Raw genomic sequence first — 23277 nt, forward strand, 5'->3', positions numbered from 1 at the left:
ACATTGTGGGAGTTGGAGCTCAACACAGCAAGGGGGAGTGGGAGGAGCGCAGTTCAGTCTGTTCTAGAATAAGGTCACTCACCTGCATAACTGCATTACTATTAACCCCACACACAGAACAGCAGTTCCCAGTGTTTACCAAAGCCTCATCTTACCATTGTCACATGTTCTCTGCTGCTGGCTTGTTCAGGCTTGGGAAACTGGGGGCTATGTATTACATTTGTACTCTCTGTTGCTTCCCCAACCCGTCCCAGCAGCAGAGAGACAGAGGCAGAGCACGCTTCTGACCGTTGGTTCACTTCTCGCAGAGCTGCCATTGGCTGAAACTGGGAGCTCAGAACTGCATCCAAGTCTCCCATGTGGATGGGAGGAACCTAATCACTTGAGCCCGCTGGTGTCATCTGCTAGGTAACAGGAAGCTGGATGGAAGAGCAGGCACTCTGCTGGCATTCTAAGGTGAGACAGATTCATCTTAACACTAGGTTAAATGTCTCCACTTCCTTCAGGATGTTATTATTTAAAAATTTATTTGACAGGCAGAGTGATGATAGAGGGCAGAGACAGAATGAGAGAGCTTTCATCCCCCAGTCATTTCACAAATGGCTGCAACAGCCAGGGTGGATCCAGGGTGAATCCTAGAGTTCCAGAGTTCCATCTGAGTCTCCCACATGGGTGGACAGGAAACCAACCACCATTCTCTATTCTTATCCTAGACACGTGACCAGGAAGCTTGGTAGGAGGCAGAATGGTCAGGACTCACACAATGGGATGCTGGGTGGCCAAATGGCCAGCATAACCTACTGCACCACAACACTGACCCTTGCCCCCCATCTTAGAGATTACTATGGGAGCCGGATGCAACGGCTCAACTGGCTAATCCTCCCCAAGCACCTTATGGGTTCCAGTTCATGTCCCAGCTGATTTGCTTCCCATCCACCTTCCTGCCTGTGGCCTAGGAAAGCAGCAGAGGATGGCCCAGAGCCTTGGGACCCTGCATCTGTGTGAGAGACCTGGAAGAAACTCCTGGTTCCTGGCTTTAGATTAGCTCAGCTCTGGCCATTGCTGCTACCTGCGAGGGAACCAGCAAATGAAAGACCATTCTCTCCATCTCTCCTTCTCTCTCCGATAAAAATTAAAAATAAATAAATAAATAAAAGGATTGCTATGGTTTGAGCAGGATTTAACTAATTGATTTGTGGGTATGTTTACAATCCAAGGTCTTGTGTTAATCATTAATTAACACAGGTGCTTGACAGATTCAGGGTGAAAGCTCCATGTAATTGCAGATGAGCGCTGTGTCTATTAGAAGACCCTTAGTGTAGAGGGGGCTGGCTCTCAGGACACAGTTGGCTACAGAGGCTGAGTCAGCCCAGCTCTTCTCCCACTCTCCCTTCTGGCCGCCTTGTGAGCCTCCCTCCACCTGCTATCACCTTCAGCAGACACCGGACCCATGGGGTTGTCCGACTTTGGAACCTCCAAAACCATGAGCCAAAATACAACTCCTTTTTTCCTCAGAAGCTCCTCCCAAGCACTTACTGGAAAGAGGAAAACTAATGGATCCACACTCCACACTCCGCCACAACAGGGAAGCCTCCACTGGCTTCAGCAGTTTCTTCCCATGACATTTACTTGCTGAAGGGAGAGCGACTGCATTGAGTCTCACACTTAAGATAGCGCAGATTGTTTCCTTAGGAGTCTTTCAAGGGTTCTGCTACACCCCAGGTTTCCTGCAAATTCAAGTTAGGTCTCAAGGCTTGACAGAATCAAGGTAACCTTTTTTCTTTTAAGGTCTACTTTTTTTTTTTTTATTTTAAAGATTTATTTTCATTGCAAAGTCAGATATACAGAAAGGGGGAGAGACAGAGAGGAAGATCCTCAGTCCACCGATTTACTTTCCAGGTGGCCGCAACCAATCTGAAGCAAGGAACCTCTTCCAGGTCTCCCACGTAGGTGCAGGGTCCCAAGGCTTTGGGCCGTCCTTAACTGCTTTCCCAGGCCACAAGCAGGGAGCTGGACGGGAAGTAGGGCTGCTGGGATTACAACTGGTACCCATATGGAATCCTGGCGCATTCAAGGTGAGGACTTTAGCTGCTAGGCCACCGTGCTGGGCCCCATCTACTTATTTTTCATTTGAAGCAGGGTTACAGAGAAAGAAGAGAGTGATCGTCCAATCACTGGCTCACTCCCCAAATGGCTACAAGGGCCAGAACAGGGCTCATCTAAAGCCATAGGCCAGGAGATTTCTCCGGATCGCCCCCAAAGACTTGGACCATCTTCGATGGCTTTCCCAGGCCATAAGCAGGGAGTTGGATTGGAAGTGGGACATCCAGGACATGAACTGGTGCTCATATGGGCGGTTGGTGCCACAGGGCAGCATTCCCACACTAGCCCCAAGGGAAACATTTTTGGCCAGAACGTTTGGTTCTTCCTGTTGTATCGTAAGCAAGGAGCACGGAATATCTTGTTAGCTCACCTCTTACTTAGGCAAAATTTAAAGTTCAGTTTCAGGTTTTGATACCCCATTCACAGGAGTATTTTTAGGGGAAAAGCCTCTGATGCAGTCCTTACAATGTCACTTGGGATGACTGCAAGTGTCTGGGTTGAGTCCTGGATCTGGTCCTGATTCCTGATGCTAACATGTTCAAAACTTGATACCGTGTTCAACTTCCCTTGTGGTCTGGGAAGTGTAATGCAAATAAGCATAGGGGGTTAAGCTGCCACCTGTAATACCAGCATTCACTTGCTCTGCTTCTGCCCCAGCCACCTGTAATGCAACTGGAAAAGTAGCAAAGATGGCCCAATTGGTTGGGCCCCTGTACCCACCTGGGAAACCCAGATAAAACTCTTGGCTCCCGGCTTGTGGCTGACTGAGCCCCTGCCATTGTGGTCATTTGGGGAGTGCACCAGAGGTTGGAAGATCTCTGTCTCTCCCTGTCTCTCTGTGTTAACTGTGTCTTTCGAAGAAATAAATCAGTGTTTGCAGAAAGAAAATAATGGCTCTGTGTTATGTTTTATTCTCAAACTTAAAATGTCGATTATATTCATAATCACTTCAAGACTAGGGAAAGACAAATACCCTTAAATGTTGTCATTATCAATGGAAACTTAAAAAATGAATATCCTTTAATCCAATCATTACCCCTCCTGTGAATATATACCTTCTAAGACAATGATAAAAAAATTGCTTGTACAAACCCTTCTCTCCTCAACCTCTATCCAACCTTAACATCCATCCATAGGGGAAGAAATTATAACAAGCATACAAAGGAAACTACACAACTCTTAGAATGAATGAGATTTGTAATAAAGACTAACAAAGAATATTTTAAAAATGCACTATTAATAAATGAAAAAAGTTCATAGAACACAGTGCACAATATGAACCAGTTAGTTAAAAATTGGATATTTTAAATCTCCATACAGGGTATTAACAGCAGCTAAAGGTTGGAAGATTGCAATAGGAAGATAAAGAACTTTCTTACATATGCATTTACACAAAAATAGTTTTTCTTTGCTTGTATTCAAGATATATAATCACATGTTCATATTTTTAAAAATCATTTGGGATACAAGCAAAAACATCCCTTAATGAAAATCTGAGGTTAAAAACCTGTACTAGAAAATAAGACCTTTGCGCGTTCAAGGTGAACCTTTGCGGGCCAGTGTCAACCTGTTTATGCACTTGGATTTGTACAGGGGGACTTCCAAAGTTCACAGAAAAACGGAATGAAAAGATGTTTATTTTGGTGCGAAGACCATTTAAGATCCACACTTTTTTCATAGTCTGTGTTTTCTGTGACTTTTCCCCCAGATCTCTCGTTTCCAAGAAAACAGAAGATTCTTCAACATCGTGACAAGGTTTCCTCCTGACATAGATAGCAAGGGCAGCCTAAAATTACGCATTTATTAAAAGAAAGGCGTGCTTGAACAGTACTTCTGTCAGCAACTTTATGCAAAACGTGGATTTTATCAGGATTTCTAGTCTACTCTCTGAAACCTCTCCAGGCACCCAGAGTCTAGTTCAATTGTCAGAGGATGGAAAGTTCTGGGATTACCTGTGTTTTGGGGCAGCCTCGCAGACAAAACCCCTGTGTGGTGTGAACACTGCAGAGTTTGGGGACACATTGGGTGCAGAGGCCGGGAGCCGGGCTGCCAAGGCCTGCTTCCCCTTGGTAACACTGGACTTGGAAGCCCACGCCGTGGAGCTCAGGTGTACAGCGGCCTCAGGCCGCGCATCTTCGGGCCACACAGACAGAACTCATGCTCCAAGGCCGTCAGGGGCTTCCAGAAGGTCAGCACAGAGCCATCAGCCCCTGGCAGCCCCAGGCAGCCCCGCCTGCAGCCCCTGCCTTCCTAAATAGCACCGCTTAAGAGGAAATGTTCACAACAATAGGATTCTAGCAGCTCCTCACCGGAGGCGCTAGGCAGAGAAAATTAGCATTTCTGAGTGGCTGGGGGCGAGGGGGGCAGTGGCGTTAACCTCAAGTTAAAACACAGAAAGAGCTTGCAGATAAGGGAACCATGGCCACGCGCATCTGTCCAGAGGGCTTCCAAAATGACAACTTTGGTTCCACTAAAGGGACCGCGAGTCGCCGGGCTTGTGAGATCTAGAAAAGTTCAAAGGCAAAACTCACCCCCTCGTTTCCACCCACACGTCGTTCTAGAATGGACCCCGTGGGCACCTCTGCCGCACACCGTCGCCGAGTTCCTGTGGGTCCCTGGGACGAGGGAACCTTCCGGAGCGCGTCTGAGGGGGCTGTCACCTCGCCGGGGGGCAGGCGGGGCCAGTCGGGCGTTCCTGACTGAAACGGGTTCAAGTTCGCTCTCCCTCAAGTCTACGCAGCCGCCGGTCCGAGGCGGCGGCGGCCATGGCCAGAATCTCTTTTTTTTCCTCTCACTTGGCGCCAACTCACAAGGGGAACGCAGAAATACTTGACAATGTACACGCGTCCCAGATGTGGAGTGAGGGACTGAGGCGGGTGTGTGTGTGTGGTGGGGGGGCGTCCCGTGTACAGGTTTGGGACTGACTGGAGGAAGTTGGGACCGGGGGAGGGGGTGGCGGTTACGGAAAGCAAGCTCTCGCAGGTCCCGCGAGGAACAAAAGTTGGGGGCCCAGCCTGGGGGTCGCGAGCACACTTTGTCTCCGATTGGCGAAGCCGCTCAGACTTTTCTTTATGGCGTCACCGAGTACCTGCCTGTAGAAAGGCCCCGTCCGCGTGACGTCACGCCGCGCCGACCAATGAAAGGCGTCCGCCTGCGGGCCCCGAGGAGGGTTGTGGGCCCTTTTTTTTTTTTTTTTTTTTTGTGAATGAAGCTCCACGGAACAGCCCTCCTGGGGTCCCCGGCTGCCGCGGCCCGCTGTGCTCGGGCGCCTCGGCTGCTGCGTCCGCGGCCGCGGTGGACGCGCGCGCGCTCGCCCCGGGCAGCCCCCGCCGCCTCCGGCCGCGCCAGTGCGCTGCGGGCCCCTGGGGGGCGGGCTGGGGGGCGTCGGCCGCGGCTGGAGGAGGCGCTGTAGCGAGGGCTGCGGGAGGGAACGGGGCGGGCGCCCGTGGGCCGGGGCCCCTCCTCCGGCTCCTGCGCGGCGGTCGCCTCCTTCTGGACTCGGCCGGAGCCCGCCGCGGTTCTCATCAACGCCGCCGCTTCGCGCCTCGCCGCCCCGGGGACTTGGGCGAGGGCCTGGACGGACGGACGGACGAACCCCCCCCCCCCGACGGGCTGCGGCCGTCCTCCCCATGAAGCGGAAGAGCGAGCGGCGGCCGAGCTGGGCCGCCGCGCCCCCCTGCTCGCGGCGCTGCTCGTCCACCTCGCCCGGCGTGAAGAAGAGCCGCAGCTCCACGCCACAGGAGCTGCACCGCCTGGACCAGGACGACCTGTACCTGGACATCACCGGTAAGTCGGGGGGCAGAGGCGCGAGTCCGGGGACGGGGGAGGGAAAGGGCCGAAGCCCACTCCCCTGCCGGGCTTGGCGCGGGGCGCCTCCGGGGGCGTCCCATCCGCCACACCCCCCTGTGGTTGCGGGCTCCCGGGCAGAGCCCCCGCCGTTCCTGGTCGGCGGCCGTGGCGGCCGCGAGCTGTAACTTTATCGGTTTAGCTAGCACTGCGCTCCTCTGGCAAGCTGGGCCGGGGTGGGGGTCACCTTTCCTAAATTGCGGACGTCAGCTTGGCGCCCAAAAAGTGCGTTTCCTCCTTTTGAGCTTTTTCTGTGTCCTCGTGGACGTCGCCTCCCCGTGAGTCAACCCCGGACGGTTCCACGAGCACGGGCCGGGCAATGCCGGACGCGGGCGCTTCCCGGTGGGCACGAGGGTCCCGCAGGGTCCGGTCCGAAGTCCAGCTGCACCCCTCACACCTGCCGGGGGGAGCCCCTTGTCCCGCCTGGACTCGGAGGAGGGCGTCACGTGGATGGCTTCGGCCCCAGGTGGCACGCTTCTAGGAGGGCTGGTGAGCCAGGGCGAACAGGTAGAAAGAACTCCTCCGCGGGCTGTTGTGTTAGGGCGGATTCCGGGCTCTTGAAAGACCCAGAAGAGGAATTGGGCAGCCGCTGGGCTTTCCTCGGGTGACCCCGGAGCGTGCGGGTGTCCGGCGTGGTGCTGCGATCCGCAGGGCCGTAGTGGCGTGGAGCGGAAGGTGCGGGTGGCTTCCCGCGCGTTGCATACACGGTTTATAAACAGTTTCTTACCCTTAGCCAGGTGAGCTGGAGTAGCAAGAACATTCATTGTGCCTGAGGGAACAGGTTGTTGATTGGTGTCCACTCGCCAAGCCTCAGTCCGTTTTAAGGCAAGAGGAAGAAGGGGTTGCCTTTAAGTACCTGACTCGGGCTGGCACCTGCCGGGGTCCATGGGACTCGAAGCCCCCCATCTTGCTGGGGCTGGATCCGGGGCCCTCCTTGGGAGCTGTCCCCCGCTAGCGAGGGATGGCTGCTGCTTCCCCGGCCTCTCCTTCCTATGTTATTTTTACTTCCTGTAAAAGGACTGCTTTATGGAACGGCACTTAGTGTTATGGTAGCTAATACAGCTAGCTATGTGGTACAGACTAGTTCTAAAAGGTGTTACAAGAGTGGGTAGAAAAGTTATCTTCAAGTCTTCAGTGCAGTGAAAACTTCCAGAAACGGGTCTTTCGTGTGTTCGTGTCTATGTATATATATTCTCTATACTTGCACGAGAGCTCACAACCTGCTTTGTGCATTGTTCTGTTTTCAGAGAACTTAGCAGAACGTTTGTTCTGTATAGTGGCGCCTACAAAACGGCCTAATTTCATTACTGCTCAGGCTGAAGTAGATGAACTTTTAAGGCATTAAAGCTACCGAAGAGTATTTGAGAGTTTTAATGTAGAAAGGGAGATGTCAGTGTTTTACCGAACATTCAGTTGTTTCCCATCAGCAGGGTTCTTGACAGCCTTGTAGTAAATCTTCCTTCTCTTTCAAGGACAGAAAAAGTGAGCGGTTTTTGTGAGGAAGTGACAGGTTAACTAACTAAACAGCACCGAGCATAAAAACAGCGTGTGGGCAGGTGACCAGGCTGTAGTGGTAGTGAGAGAGCCCGGCTCGGGTCAGGTGCCTGGAGAGGGAGGGCTGCTTTCTCTGGGGTCTCTCCATGTCCAGCCTTGCTCCAGTGAGGGTCCGGCCTCCCTGGAAAAACGGCATGGATGCAGGCCTGCCTTCAGCGTGGTTCGCAGGGAGGCCAAGTCATCTTGGGGGCCGAGTTTGGGTTGCTTTTCGTTGGGTTTGTAGGGAAAGCTTGAGGCCTGTCCTTGTTTTGTCCTGTGTCGCTGTTTTCTTAATTTAAGCAGCAGCAGCAGCACACACACACATTTTGAGAAGATAGAGGCAGCTTTTCCTGGTGTTTAATTTCCCCCTTTCAGTTTTTTTGTGCACCTACTCAAGTTTCTAGAAATTGTGCCATTCTAGCAGTTTTGTTAATGGCTGCTTGGTATTACATTGTGACTGAATCGTAATTTGTTCAGTGGTAAGAAAGAAATTGTTCCTTGGAGGTTTTCCAGGCCCTGTTACACCGGGTTGTAGGCGCATCAGTGTTGTGACTTTCTACCTATTGGTAGTTCTATCTGTAAACTTCTCAATGCGATAAGACCAGGCCCGAGTGTTTGTGTCCTTTCCATTTTTCTGTGGCTTTTTGGCTGTTGAGGGATCACGTAAGCACCCGTGAACTTTTCGTTTGGATACGTGAGTTCCTTTGGGTCTATACTCGGGAGTGGAGTTGCTGGGTGTTGTGGTTGTCTTGTGTTTAATGTTTTGAGAAAATCCAAGACTCTGTTCCAAAGCTGTGACATTGCCAGCTTCTCCCCAGCAGTTGGCCACGTTTTACTCCCTGATCAAAATTTGTTACAAGGACGTCTGTACCTGCGTGGGAGACCTGGAAGAAGCTCCTGGCTCCTGGCTCCTGGCTCCTGGCTCCTGGCTCCTGGCTCCCGATCAGCTCAGCTCTAGCTGTTGCAGCCACTTGCGGAGTGAACCGGCTGATGCATGACCTCTCTCTCTGTCTCTCCTCTCTTTGGGTCTGCATTTCCAATGGAAATAAATAAAGCTTTTTCTTTTTAAAAGTACAGTGTAAATGGTGTGCATGAATCCTAAAGCTTTATTGAGAGAAGAAAGCAGAAAGGGTTGCTACCAGTGAAGAAAGCTAGGAGAGAGGCAGCGGTTTCCACTGGTCACTTCAGCACCCGGGCGGGTGGCACTGTTTGGTTTTGCTCAGGAGCCTCTTGGTACCTGAAGTCTGAATCTTTTTTTAATCCCCACTTTCCTGTCTCGTAAATAGGCCTGCCATAAATGATAGCCCATATTCTCTTTCCTCTTGAATGATAGGTAATTTTTTAAAGACTAATGCTGCTGTGTAATTGCTGTTTGATAACTTACGGGGTTTAGTACTTTCTGTAGAGGTCTGATTTATCTCACTGCTTCATTGTCTAGCTGTCCACTGAGTGAAGACAGTCGCTAGTGATGATGGGCTAAGCCTCTTTCCGTTCTTTTTAAAATTTTCCAGTGTTTCCCTTTATGTCACTTTGAGTTCTTTCTTCTTTAATTGTATTTATTTTGCTTGAAAGTGAGAATTACAAAGAGAGGGGGGGAGAGACAGACAGATCTCCTATCTACATGTTCTCTCTCCAAATGGTTTCAGTGGCCAGAGCTGGGCCCATCTGAAGCCAGGAGCCAGGAGCTTCTTCCTGGTCCTCTCATCTTCTGGTGCCTTCCCAGGCCACAAGCAGAGAGCCAGCTGGGAAGTGGGGCACTGGACTAGAACTGATATCTGCATGGGAAGCCAGTGTTAGAAGAGGAAGATTAATGTGCTGTGCGTTCCACCAGCCCCAAATAATTTCATTGCAGATGCTAGTGAAGGTCAGGTCTGTCCTGTCTTTCCCTTCTTTCCTTTCTTTTTTCCTTTCATTTTCTTTTAAAGATTGATTTATTTTTATTGGAAAGGCAAATTCACAAAGAGGAGAGACAGAAAAAGATCTTCCATGTGGTGGTCCACTCCCCATACGGCTGCAACAAGCCTGAGCTGATCTGATCTGAAGCCAGGAGCTTCTTCTGGGTCTCCCATGGGGACTCCGAGTCCCAAGGCTTTGGACCATCCTCTACTGCTTCCCAGGTCATAAACAAGGATCTGTATGGGAAGTGGAGCAACTGGGACACAAAGCACTGCCCGCTTGGGATCCCAGAGCTTGCAAGGTGAGGGTTCAGTCTTTGAGTTACCAGGCCCCAGGGCTGTCCTGTCTTTTTTGAAGTGCTGATTTTTGTTAACCAGATTTACTATCTGTTTCCTCTCCACCTGCATTTTTAGAATCTTTAAAATTTACAGCAGGCATCGTTAGGGAGAGATTATTCATTAATTCAAGAGATATTTATTTATTGAATGCTTACTATGTAAAACAGTTATGCATATTCACTGCAGTGATAGAAGTATATTTTGCTTGATAGAAAGGTGGCGTTATTTTGTAGAACGCTTGAGTCAGAGAAAGCAAATTCACTTAAAAAGTTGCATGTTGTGGGTGATTTTGTTTGGGGGATTGAAGCTCATTGAAGTGTGTAGTGTTCATTCTTTGCGGCTGTGACTTGCCGGTTTCCATACTTTGAAACTTGTGCATGATGTGAAATTGTTTTCTTGATGGATGTGCTTGCTTAATTCCTAACATCTTCACTTCTGATGGCTCACGTTGTCATCTGCCTCACATCTTCCTCCTTAACCACCCTGGAAAGCTTGCTCTTCCCTGCTTCTGAGTGCAGCTGAACCTTAATGGCCTTTCATCTGGCCCGGATTTGCTTGAGGGTTAACTGAAGAGGGGTGCTTGGGAAGTGCCTGGTGAGTAGCCAGTGGCCAGGGCTGCCTTCCTGTTCTCTGGGATGGGCCCGGGTGGCGTTCCCATCCTCTGTGGGCTTGCACACAGGCTTGGCTGAGTCAGCACGGGGAAGCAGGGATGAGTGAGCTCTGGGCAGGGCTGCTGCAGAGGGACTGGCTCCGAACCTGTCTGAGGCCAGGAGAGCTGGAGGTTTTATCTTTCTGCCTCAGGGGAAATGTTACAGCTTTCTGTAAAGATTGCTTCCAAGGGGAAAAATAAGCCAAAGCTTGACTTCCTTCCTGGGGCTGCTGTTAGGTGTTTTATGGTACGGAAGGGTTTGTAGGTTGCCTGATAGGAAATTGCAGCTGAGCTGCAGCTGTGGCTTTGTGTTTGGGTTCTGCTTAAAGATGGGAAGGCTGCTTGGGCGAGCCACAGGTAGAGGGTCGTGGAAAATAAACCCCATAGATGATGTTTGTTGCTGATTGCATAATAGTGCTTTCAGAGCATTAACTTACAGCATGACTGAGCCCTGATGTCCATTTAAAAATAGCATTTCACAGATGATTATCCAAAAGATTTAGTACTAGAGGTGCATTTTATGGTCAGGCAGGCCTTATGTGGTGTGTGTCTGTTTTTGTTGTAAAGTAAATTGCTTTCCGAAACCCTTTTCCTTGCTTGATGGGTGTAGTGCAGAGATGGGTGGAGAGTTGAATATAAAACAAAAATCACATATCTGATTATCTCCTTCTTAATACAATTGGCAAAAATGAATTTTAGCAGCCTCCGTTTTGTGTTCCATCGCGTCCTAGCTACATGCTGTTTTCCGTGTAAGTAAATCCTGTAGGGTCCTTCCCTTGGAGTTAATTAATTAATCTATCTCAGACAACAACTGAGATAGGGTGTGGATCTGAATGCCCCACAGCCATCCTTCCCCAGAGCAGGTGCAGTGAGGAGCCAGGGAAGTAGGGAACTCGGGTGGTTATGAGCCTGATTGTGCAGATAGGGCTTCTTTGCATAATTCCTTGATTTTTGGCTTCCAGCCCCCCCTTACCATTTCTAGTTTTATAAGAAGTCCTGACTTCCCTCTTAGGGATTGCTATGGAAAACGCATTCAAAAATGGAGCGGATTTTCGCCGTTCTAAACCTGAGACTGTTGAGGTGGGCTGTGTGCATCGTGGCTGGCTCTCTGGCTGCGAGGGGGTTTGTGCCCTCCTCTTCTCCCCTGTAGCTGTGCGTGGGTGCTGCTCCAACAGTGCAGTTTAATCTGTCCCTTGTGATTCTTGATTCTGCCCTCTCCTGATGGCTTGTCAGATTCAGCCTAAGGGAGCAGATCCGCTATGTTTCTGACTTAAGGAGAAATTTCTCTTTATCTGATGTGTTGGTTTCTGTTTAAAGCTAATGCTGTAAGTAGTTTCGGAGACGTTTTTATTCCGTTAGCTGTGAATGCCGTATTTGTGATTGATGGGGAGTTTTGGTGATGTTACACTTTTAAAATTGAACTCAGCTTTGTAGACTTGTCAAGGATATTCACACGGAGCTGTTGTAACTGTACTGTTATGGGAGACCTGGAAGAGGCTCCTGCTTCTGGCTTCAGATTGGCTCAGCTCCTGCCCACTGTTACTGCCACTTGGGGAATGAATCATTGGATAGAAGATCTTCCTCTCTGTTTCTCCTCCTCTGCCCTAACCCTAAATATTTTTATTGGAAAGTCAGAATTAGAGAGAGAAGGAGGGAGAGACAGGAAGATCTTCAGTCCGAAGAGTCACTGCCCAAATGACCACAACGCTGGAGCTGTGCCGATCCGAAGCCAGGAGCTGGGTCCCAAGGCCTTGGTCCGTCCTCGACTGCTTTCCCAGGTTACAAGCAGGGAGCTGGATGGGAAGCAGGGCTGCTGGGATTAGAACCAGCTCCCATATGGGATCCTGGGCACGCAAGGAGAGAACTTTAGCCACTGGGCCTGCCTTTTTAATTTTTACTAACATTCTAAGGGAGCACTTTGAGAGAACACCTTTTTTAAAATCAATCAATCTATGTATCTATCTACTTACTTACTTACTTACTTAGTTACTTACTTATTTTCCCAACCAGTCATTTCACAGACTGAGTCTCTGAAAAACTGAGGAAGCTAGACCGGATAAATTTAATTCTTGGTGTGTGTCGCAGGACGACTGCATTTCTCAGGTACTGGGAGACCATTAAAATTTGGTTAGCAGAGTACTTTTCACAAAAGAAAAACATCTTGTTCCCGATGTCAGTGGATCTGTAGTTCCTTCAAGTCCTCATTTGAAAGTGAAATGCCTGTGCTGGCACTGCTGTGCAGTTGGTGCCTCTGATCTTCTCTACCCAATCCGTAATGGCATCATGTCATTCCGAAGGCTGGAGCCTGAGAGCTCGCTATTTTAGGAGCATCTCTGCTGAATCACTTTGTGCATTGCGCTCGTTTATACTCCTCTGTATGTGCTGGGTGTTGGGGAAGTCCTTCTCGCATCCATTCAGTAAGCGTTCACTGAGACTCTGCCCTGAGCGAGGACCTGGCTGAGCGTGGTCGGGGAGGCAGCGAGGGGATGGGAAGACAGTGTACGCCCCTCGTCTGCAGGATGGGGAAGGAGTAGATTCACTGAGTCATCCCATTAGTGAAGAGTGGGAAGAAAGGAAGTCCTTTCTCTCCTTTCTTTAAAGTATCAGTTTCAGAAGAATTCTGTGTTCCTGTACAAGGTGAATTATTACTTGCAGGGTCTGGTGAAAATGGACTGTCTTACATGCGTGTTTTAACTTTCAGAAGGAGGTAATAGCTTCATAATGCTTAATAACATCTATATGTGAGTGTGTGTATATATAACATATATATATGAATGCACATAGTTAATAATTTACTGAATACTCTTTTCTTTGCTAAAACAGAACCAGGTCTCTATTTCAATTAATTCTATATTCAGGATCCCAGAGGGTATAATTTAGAAATGAGATTCTTTGTTTATTCACGGTAGGAAGTAATTACAGAGCACCTTTTAAACTGAATGTTGCCCCTTAAATGAAGGCAGTCAAGATGGCTAAAGGCTTCAGGAACCAGAACCGCTCTGTGTGACTGGCAAGGAGGGCCTGAAGTTTTGGGGAGCTGTTGTTTGTTTGCTCTTGGAACTTTTAATTGCAGCAGTAAATTAGATATAGCTTGTTGGAAGCTCCGAATGGGTGAAAGCGAAGTCTCTTCACGTGCGTTTCTTTGCTTTTTGACAACACAGTGTCACAGAAGCTTGGAGTTGATTTCACAAGCTCGGCTGATGCTGGGATTTTATCTTCACTCGCAATACATTCTGATTTTAAGCACAAAATCAGTCAGGATGTATTTGTGGTCTGGTCCTTGGAGTGGCGGCTGCAGGAGCTGCAGGCCAGGTTCCAGACAGGACCCATTTCTGTCTGGGAAGTTACACCTGCACAGGGAGCTGGGCGAGACAGGGTGGAGCCGGATGCAGCCGGCTGTGTCCAGGGCAGAGCTGATCTGTGAATGTCATTGCTGGAGCCTCGGAGTGGATGGAACCCTGGCACAAGAGTTTGGGCTGAGTGTTGCAAAATTTCCCCTCTACAACCAGCTGGAGCTGTCACGAATTTTTCATGCAGGGCCTGGCGCAGTAGCCTCATGGCTGGCTCCCTGCTTGTGGCCTGGGGAAGCAGTTGAGGACGGTCCAAAGCCTGGGGACCCTGCACCCTTGCAGGAGACTCAGCAGAAGCTCCTGGCTCCTTGCTTTGGATCGGCTCAGCTCTGGCCATTGCCACCACTTAGGGAGTGAATCATTGGACAGAAGATTTTCCTCTCTGTCTCTCTGTCTTGCTATATCTGGCTTTACAATAAAAATAAATCTTTAAAAATTTTTCATTCATTACTTTGTTTATTTTTAATTTAAATTTAAAAAGTGTTTTTATTGTAGTGCTAGTGCTGCAGGCGGGGGCTTAACTTGCTTTTCAGTGTCTCCTATTTTTTGTTTGTTTGTTTTAAATTCATGTACTTTGATTGGAAAGGCAGGTGTAAAGCTCAGGTGATATGGAGAGAAAGGTCTTCCATCCACTGGTTCACCCGTCACTCCCCAAGTGGCTGTGCTGGCTGGAGCTGAGCTGAGCAGAGCCGATCTGAAAGTCGCATATACAGAGAGGAGAGACAGGAAGATCTTCCATCTGATGATTCATTCCCCAAGTGGCTGCAGCAGTCCGAGCTGAGACAATCTGAAGCCAGGAGCTTCTGGGTCTCCCATGAGGGTGCAGGGTCCCAAGGCTTTGGGCTGTCCTCAACTGCTTTCTCAGGCCACAGGCAGGGAGCTGGATGGGAAGCAGAGCTGCCGGGATTTAAACCAGCACTGATAAGGGAAGGAACCCGCCAGGCCCACAATCATAGTGTTAACGTTTTGTTAGGTACCGAATTCAACAGATAGCAGGTAGGAAAAAAAAAGAAAGACTTCCTCTCAAATATAGACAGTCTGTAAACAATAATCTTAGCTCAAAATGTCACTTTTCTTCAGATAGATTACATTTTTTTAATTCTTTATTATCACAGATCAGGGAACTCATGCTATTTCTCATTTTGGGACTGGCTTATTTCACTAAGCATAATGATTTTTAGTTGTATCTGTTTTGTCGCAAAAGAATTTTATTCTTTTTTTATGGTTGAGTAGTATTCAGTAGTGTGTTCATACCACATTTTTTTTCTCCAGTCATCAGTTGATTCCTGATTTTTGTATATTTGTCCGTTGTGAATTGAGCTGATATGAATATAGGAATAGAGAGAACTCTTACATGATGATTTCATTTCGTTTGCCTACGTTCTCGGGGTGGGATGGCTGGGTGGTGTGGTACATCTGTTTTCACATTCTGAGGGATCTGTACACTCTACCGTAGTGATCTTGCTGATTGACGTTGTCCCCAGCAGTGGATTAGAGCATCTTTGCCCCACATCCTCAACTGCTATTATTATTTAGAAAGATTTCCCATACCCTGGTTTACTCCCCAAATTCCCAGCCAGCTGGGTCTCTTATGGGAGGTGGTGGAGATCCAAGTACTTAAACCGCGCGACCTGCTGCCTGCCTGCGTCCGCAATATGCTGGAGTAGGGAGCAGAACTGGAACCCCAGTGTTGACTTGGCCACTGCCAAACATTTGCTACCCATGCCTCTGCTGCCCAGGAGTGGCAGTTGGGTTTGGAGTGGTTGATGGAGTGGGATAGCAATGTCACTAAGGTGCGTGGAAACTGACATTGGGCCTGCGTTCAATAGCAGCTGTGTTCCAAGATGAAGAGGTAAAGCAGTCCTTGGATTTCCTGTGACTGGAGAGGCAGGAAAAACATCCTTTACCTATGATAACCTATTTAGATGGCTTTGATTCAAACACATTTCAAATAATTTTTTAGAGCTTTAAATTTGTGCAATCAGAAGTCAACCATTTCCAGCCACAGTGCTGAAGGAATGCTTTTTCTTAGTGTGATGGTTGTAAAGATTTACAAAATCAAGATGTCAGATATTCTGAAAAGTAATGGTAAGCTAGGGCTTTTTTTTAATGCATGCAATAACAATGTCACTTTTTTGGTGCACTTACTACACACTGCGCTTAACATAACCCTAGATAATGCTGCCTTGCTGTTCATTATATTGTCTGCAAAGTATTTTACAAAGCATAAACAGGCATATGTAAAGCTATGATCTGTGTTTTCTTTGCGGTGACCAGAACAGATGAAGCAGCATAGTGACTTTCACAGGAAATGGGAAGTTTGGGAGAGGCAGACACCAGATTGGCAATCCGGCATTACTTCTGTGGTAGCTGGATCATGAGTCCACAGGAGAACATGGAAGCAGGTGTGGAGTGAGGGTGATGGGGGCTAGGGTGGTTCAAAAATGTAGTGAGAAGATGGAATGAAAAGATACATTTATTTTGATGCAAAAAAGAGAAATCCATCCCTTTTTAAAAAGATGTATTTAGTATTTGTTTGAAAGACAGTTACAGACAGAAGTCTTCCATCTGCTGGTTCATTCCCCAAATGGTTGCAAAGGTTGGGGCTGGACCAAACCAAAGCCAGGAGCTGGGACTCCACTGGCGTCTCCCAGGTGGGTGGCAGAGGCGGGAGTGCTTGGACCATCCTCCGGGGAGCACCCAGGTGCATCCGCAGAGACCTGGAAGTGGAGCAGCTGGGACTCTGTGGTATGGGCTATGGGGTGCCTGCCATGTTTCCTCTAATACTTGTTTTCTGTGAACTTTCTGAAGGACCATAAAACATCAATAAATTGGTTATTGCTTGAGGACTTAAATAAGTTTCCAAGTGCTGTGGGGGTGTGTGGAAGGGGTTCTGTCCGGAGCAAGGGTGCCCTACAGGAAGTGTTGGTGGGATTACAGATGGTGCTGGAAGAGGGCAGGGATACATGGGCGCTTCTTTTTTAAGATTTATATTTTATTTATTTTGTTTGAAAGGCAGGTTTATAGAGAGAAGGAGAGACAGAGAGAGATCTTCCATCTACTGGTTCACTCCCCAAACGGCCACAGTGGCTGGAGCTCAGCTTCTCCTGGAGCAAAGCTTCTCCAGGAGCTTATCTGAGTCTCCCATGTGGGTGCAGGGTCCCAAGAACTTGACTCAGCTGCTGCCTTCCCAGATCTACTAGCAGGGAGCTGGGTTAGAAGTGGAGCTGCTGGAACTGGAACCTGTGCCTGTAAGGGCTGCTGGTGCTGCAAGGTGGAGAATTAGCCCATTTGAGCCATCATGCTGGCCCTGCTCGCGGGGTTCTTAAGGGATGTGTGCCATCCAATTATGCTGTTCCTTTCCTCCCCTGCGCTCTCAGTTGTAATATCATTGTATGTTCCTAGCTGGTGAGGTCATGTCGGTCATCCCGAGTTAAGTGTGGAGTGATCGCTGTGTTGTGGCCCTCCCTGATAGAGCGTTTCTGAACGCTGACCTTGAAGAAAGGCATGCCTTGACAGGGTGAGCTGTAAACTGGATGTTGAAAATGCAAGCTTAATGCGGCTGTTCCAAGGGAAGGAGAGAGTGAAGATCAGTGTGTTGTTAAGAGCTGATACAAGTTGCTTGGGGTGTGTGTGTGTGTGTGTGTGAAGGCTTTGTAAACATCACTGTAGCTTTTGACTAACAAAGTGTGATTAGCATCTAGAAGAATTACGATCAGTGACAACTCCTGACTTGAGTGGAATGTGCAGTGACCGAAAGAGCTGAGCCGTGGCCAATGTAAAATGCCAGGAACTCCTCTCCATGGAGACTTTACAAATTCAGATTCCGTTCAAGTTCATTTCCAGAAACTCTGGTAGTCAGCTAAATGGAGTTAATCTATGAAGCCAACCACCTTAAGTCTTTTATTTTTAATGCGGCCAGATAATAATAGTTGGTCCTCTTGAGCATGTTTCAAGATAAACAAATCTACTGGTTTAATTGCTCGAGGGTTGGGAAGCTGTGTGCGGTATGTGCAGAGTGTGAACGAACGGTCAGGAAGCAGGGAGTCTCACAGGTTTGCCCATGTGTGGTGGAACTATATGCTGTTTTCTATTGTTTAGCTTTTTGGGTGCTCTCCCCGCGTTAGTAAAACCTTGCGCAGTACCTTTTCATTTTTCCTTTGGGAAGAATAATCCAGTCTATTGTTCTTAGCAGAGGGGAAAAGCAAGTCATCCCGCTAATCTTGTACGAGGTGGAATTTAACGGCACTGAAGCTTTCATATGAGGTCAGGATCCACTCGTAAAAGCATCGGCTTAGAAAGAATTAGAAATATTTTTTCTGAAGTTTCTTTCATGGGCAGATTTTTGAACTTTTAAAAATAGTGCTGGTAATCTCTTCCCCAGTGAAGACCTGCTGCTTGCATTTAAAGTATAGGCAAATCTGGGCTCAGTCTTGCTTCGCACATGAATAGCCTTCTCTTGAAACAAGGCCCAGGGCTGTGGCTCAGCTGGTTAAGCTCTGCCTGCAGGGCTGGCATCCCAAATTAAGAGTGCCAGCTCTGCTTCTGATCCAGCTTGCTGCTAATGCTCCTGGGAAAGCAGCGGAAAGTGGCCCGAGCACCTGGGTGCCTGCCACTCATGGCCATTTGGAAAGTTAACCAACAGATGCAAGATGTGTGTCTTCCTCTGTCACTCTGCCTTTGTAAAGAAATCTTTAAAAAACAAAGAAATATGGTTCACCAGACAGACCTCTCACCCAGGAGTTTTGTCTGTTTCATTTTATTATTTATTTATTATGTGAGTAGGTGATACATACATGTGGTTCAGTGTTTAAGACTTAGACAAGTGAACAGAACTGATTTTCCCATATGGGTGCTGGTTCATGTCCTGGTGGCCCCACTTCCCATCCAGCTCCCTGCTTTTGGCCTAGGAAAGCAGTTGAGAACGGCCCAAGGCTTTGGAACCCTGCATCCATATGGCAGACCTGGAAGAGGCTCCTGGCTCCTGGCTTTGGATTAGCTCAGCTTCAGCCATTGCGACCGCTTGGGGAGTGAATCAACTAATGGAAAAATCTTCTGTCTCTCCTCCTCCTCTCTGGATATCTGAGTTTCCAATAAAAATAAACAAATCTTTTTTTTAAATAAAGATTTATTTATTTTATTACAAAGAATGAAACACTTTATTTGTAGTCTTTGTGGATCTCAATCAGTCAGGATTCTCTTTGGCTGACTCCTCCCATCTCCCCACCTGTTTTTCCAAATTAAAGTATAATTTATAAACAGGCAGATGTGTAGGTAGGTGTGGGTGTGCAGGTTGTGCCAACAGGTGTACATACCTGTGAATCACTGCTCCAGCCCGCTTCCTCTCCCTCTTATCATCAGGTGACTGATTTTAAATGGTGCTGGTGTCGTGATGTCTACGGGTAAGCCTCTGCGTGTAGCAGCCACATCCCATCCATGCTGGCTTGAGTCCCGGCTGCTCTACTTCCCATCCAGCTCCTCCCTGCTAATGTGTCTGGGATAGCAGGCAAGTGCTTGGCCTCTACAACCACACTTGAGGTGTGCATGGAGTTTTTGGTCCAGGCCTGGCCATTGCATGCATTTGGGGAGTGAACCAGCAGGTGGGAGATCTGTCTCTCTGTAATTTTGACATTGGATGAGTAAATCTTCTTATTTTTGAACTATTTGCCAGTAAGGCCGCTGTATAAAATGTATTGCCTCTCCGCTCCCTTTCACCCACCTCCTTTTTTTTTTTTTAACATATTTGAAAGGCGGAGTTGGTTTGTGCTAAAAGCAGGAGCAGGTCTCTGTCGTGGGTGGCAGGGACCCAAGTACCTGAGCTGTCACCTGCTGCCTCCCAGCCTAGCCTGCACATTAGCAGGACGCTGCAGCCCGAGCACAGAGCCTGGACTTGAACCTGGGTTCTGTGATGTGGGACACGGGTGCCCCAGGTGTCAGTCAGGGCCGTGCTTTGCTGTCTGATTCCTGTACCAGGTAGTACTTGTCCTCGACGTCCATGCTTGCGGACTTGACAGCATGAACTCTTTGTGGTTGGTGTTCATCATCCTTTGCTCCGTGTGATGGTTTGGACATGATACATGATCTGGGCATCAGTACCAAGCTTTTGGGGGGTTGCTGACGGTGGGCGTTTGGATGACTGCGAGTCTCGCTACGTGTGGGTTTTCATTTTTGTTGGGCGTTTTTAGACTAGAATGGCTGGGTTATCTGCCAAGCCGGGGTGACTGTTGGGACCTGTAACTGTTCCCAGCTTCTGGAAGGCTTTCACATTCCCATTAGTTGTAATTGCTTTTCACCTCCTCCTAACAATGGGTGTTGTCCTTCTAATTTTAGCCTTTCTGGTAGGTGTAAAGTGATATTTCATTGTGGCTTTAATTTGTGTTTCTCTGAGCTGGCGTGCTTTTTTTTCCTTAGCTCAGAAGCCATTCCTTTGTGAGTCCTCTTTGGTGACACGCCTTCATTCTCATCATAAGAAAATATATGTGCAATTAACCCATTCCATTCTGCCCTATTTTTAAAAGCCCTTAAATTGGCAAGAAAATGCTTTTTAAGTCGGCCTCGGAAGTTTTTCTAAAGAAAAATTGCTTATTAATATGATTCATGGCCTAGACTCATGACATGCCTTAAGAATTATTAGGAACTTGAAATACCACTGTAGATAAAGTATCGTGAGTAAGAATTTGCTCCTGACAAAACAGCTATATATTCAAAATACACACTACAGAAAGTCTTATTTTAAGAAATTTGGAATGATGGCACACATTTACTTTTTCTTCCCTCTTGAAATGTTTATTTGGAGACAAATGTTAGAACTTTCCCACTGAAGTTCTTGGCTGATGCTCAAGGCGGATCCCGACTTGCCGTGTTTTTCTGATTTGTCTCAGGGTGCTTTAGTTTGAAAGAAGAGGGATGAAGAACAGACAGACCCGTCCCTCGTAATTCACACAAACCTCCAGTGGGAGTCAGACCTAAGTTCATGTCTTAACATAAAGACAGTGCAAGGTGCCAGCTGGGGTTGTTAGTTCATCTGGCCACTGGAGAGCCAGGCAGGCAGCAGAGGATGCCCCGTCCAAGGGGGCACGGGGCCGTAGTTCCCAAAGGAGCAAGCTGGTCTCTGCTGCCCTCACTCCCTGGGAGCAACAAGCTCATGTGCATGGATTTCAACTAGTTTTTTCACTAAAATAGAATTAGCTGTTAATTCTATTTTTCTTCAGTTTTCTGAAAACACTTTATTTTATTTGGAAGCCAGAGTTAAATGGAAGGAGAGAGAGCTCCCCTTTGCTTAGTCATTTCCTGAGTGGATGCCAGCAAGGAATTTCTCCTAGGTATCCTCGGGTCAGGGGCACAAGCACCTAGGGCGTCAGCAGGGAGCTGCATCAGAAGTGGATCAGCTGAGACTAGAACTGGTGCCCATATGGGGTCCCCGTGCCACATGCCTAAGATTAACTTGCTGTAGCACTGTGCCAGCTCCATTTGGTCACCTGCTTTCCACACATGATTTAATTTTGTTTTGGATTATATGCTTTTAAGATTTTGTAAGAATATTTTTAGTATTTATATATTTACTTTGTTTATAAGTTAGATACTTTCTTCCCTTTTTTTTTTTTTTGGTTAAGATTTATTTGGGTTTGGTGCAGTGGCTTTAGTGGCTAAATCCTCACCTTGCAACTGCCGAGATCCCATATAGGCATCAGTTCGTGTCCCAGCTGCTCCCGTGCAGCTCCCTGCTTGTGGCCTGGGAAAGCAGAACAGGACAGCCCAATGCCTTAGGACCCTGCACCCGTGTGGGAGACCCGGAAGAAGTTCCTGGCTCCTGGCTTTGGATTGGCTCACCTCCAGTCATTGTAGCCACTTGGGGAGTGAACCATCAGATGGAAGATCTTTCTGTCTCTTCTCTCTATATTTGACTTTCCAATAAAAATAAGTCTTTAAAAAACAAAAAACGATTTATTTATTCATTTGGAAGATTCATTGGGTGGGGGTGGATGCCGGAGGGAAGAGAGAGAGAGAGAGATCTTCCATGCACTGGTTGGCTCCTCAAATGGCTGTAATGCCCAGAGCTGGGCCACTTGGAAGCTGAGAGCCAGGAGCCTGCACTTGAGTCTCTCACGTGGGTTCAGGGGTCCAAGCACCTGGGCCATCCTCAGCTGATTTCCCAGGTACATTAGGGAGCTCAATTGAAAATGGTGCAGTGGAGGCGAGAGCATTCCAGTTTTCATTTTCTTTTTCCTGTATCTGGGGAAGGAGGGAGAGAAGGGGAGAAGCCACACCCAACCTGCTAATTGCATCAGTACCCGCGGATAAGGTGTCATCATAGGGTCCCCAGTGTGGAGCTTGCGCCACAAAGTACTGCTCAAGTGGTGTCGATAGTTCTGAAATGCTGTTGATTTCGTTGCTCCAAGGTTGAGGAAATCCTTCCGAGGTCCACTGGCTGACATAGTCCACCCTAGAGTCTCCATTCGCCCAGGCACTTGCTGTCAGCGCTTGGCTGGGAGAGTGGTCCAGTTTGTTCTGCCCTTCATAGTCTTGGAGATCCTCTGCAGCTCTCAGTGATCCGTTCTGTCTCCCCTCTGGGCGTGCTGTCCACTGTACAGGCTTCAGCAACTGAGAGACTCAGTTCTGGCAGATGCACTCCTCGGTCAGACCGTAGATCCTGTGTTTCTTCGTGGTTGGAGTTTTCAGTCCAGCAGTCCAGTTGGTGGGGATCCCCAAAGAAACCTGGGCTCCGGACTGACTCCTGTGCGTACTAGCCAGCGTGGGGTCAGGCTCAGTTCATTTCCCCATCAGCCTACACACATGCTGAAGGCTGCAGTCACCTGGTCAGCTTGGCCTTCAGCCCCATCTCATATGCAAACCAATGGATATTGCAGTCCAGCCTAACCCTGCCCACCACACACTTGGCCCTCACATACACCAGCTGGAACCATAGCCTAGTCAGAGCGACCACCCAGTAACTCCTTCTAGGCCTGTCCTCAGCTTTGTTTTCTGTGCGTAATGGCATGTGTTAACAGACCGGTCCATCTGTCCCATATCCCATTTGTCTCTTGTATATACCATTGGGTGCTGCAGCCTAACAGCCCGACCAACCCCACTACCGCCTGTTCAGCCAAGCCCACCCCAAGCCCTGGTTCTCATGCTCACCAGTGGGAGGGGTACCCAGAGGTTACCTGTTAGGTCTGCTCCCAGCTTGGCAGGATTTGCCCCTCCCTCCCTGCACTTGCCAACTGATGCTGCAGCAAATTCCAGCCAGCCTGTACTTACTCTGGCTTGTGCATGCACCAGTAGTTATGGTTGCTTAGCCCAGCTTAGTTCTCTGCCTAACCCAGATCATATGAATGCCAGTGGGGTTTGTGTCCTGCCCAGCCTGTTGTCCCCCAAGTGCCTCCTGATTTACTCACCACTGGGGACAGTGGTGAGCACAGGAGTCCTCATGGCGCCCCCTACTGGGCTCCTCCCCAGACCTGGTGGGTGCTGTGGCTCAGTCTGGCATGGCTTACCTCTCCTCAGCATTTGCTGCCGGATGCTACAGACTGGGTTGGCAAGGCCTGCCCCCAGTTCCAGCTGG

At 48.5% G+C, this 23277-nt stretch overlaps 1 protein-coding gene across 1 annotated transcript in view; it reads left to right on the forward strand.

The window, feature by feature from the left end:
* Nucleotides 1-5694: 5694 nt before the first annotated feature.
* CDC14B (cell division cycle 14B) overlaps nt 5695-23277 on the forward strand; it is a 64960-nt gene continuing 47377 nt past the window's right edge. Inside the window, exon 1 of the mRNA XM_004591808.3 lies at nt 5695-5889. Coding sequence (XP_004591865.2) covers nt 5733-5889 — 157 coding nt within the window. The 5' untranslated portion in view covers nt 5695-5732. The remainder of the gene's footprint in view (nt 5890-23277) is intronic.

This window comes from Ochotona princeps, chromosome 31, assembly GCF_030435755.1.
Source record: "Ochotona princeps isolate mOchPri1 chromosome 31, mOchPri1.hap1, whole genome shotgun sequence".
Classification (NCBI taxonomy): domain Eukaryota; kingdom Metazoa; phylum Chordata; class Mammalia; order Lagomorpha; family Ochotonidae; genus Ochotona; species Ochotona princeps.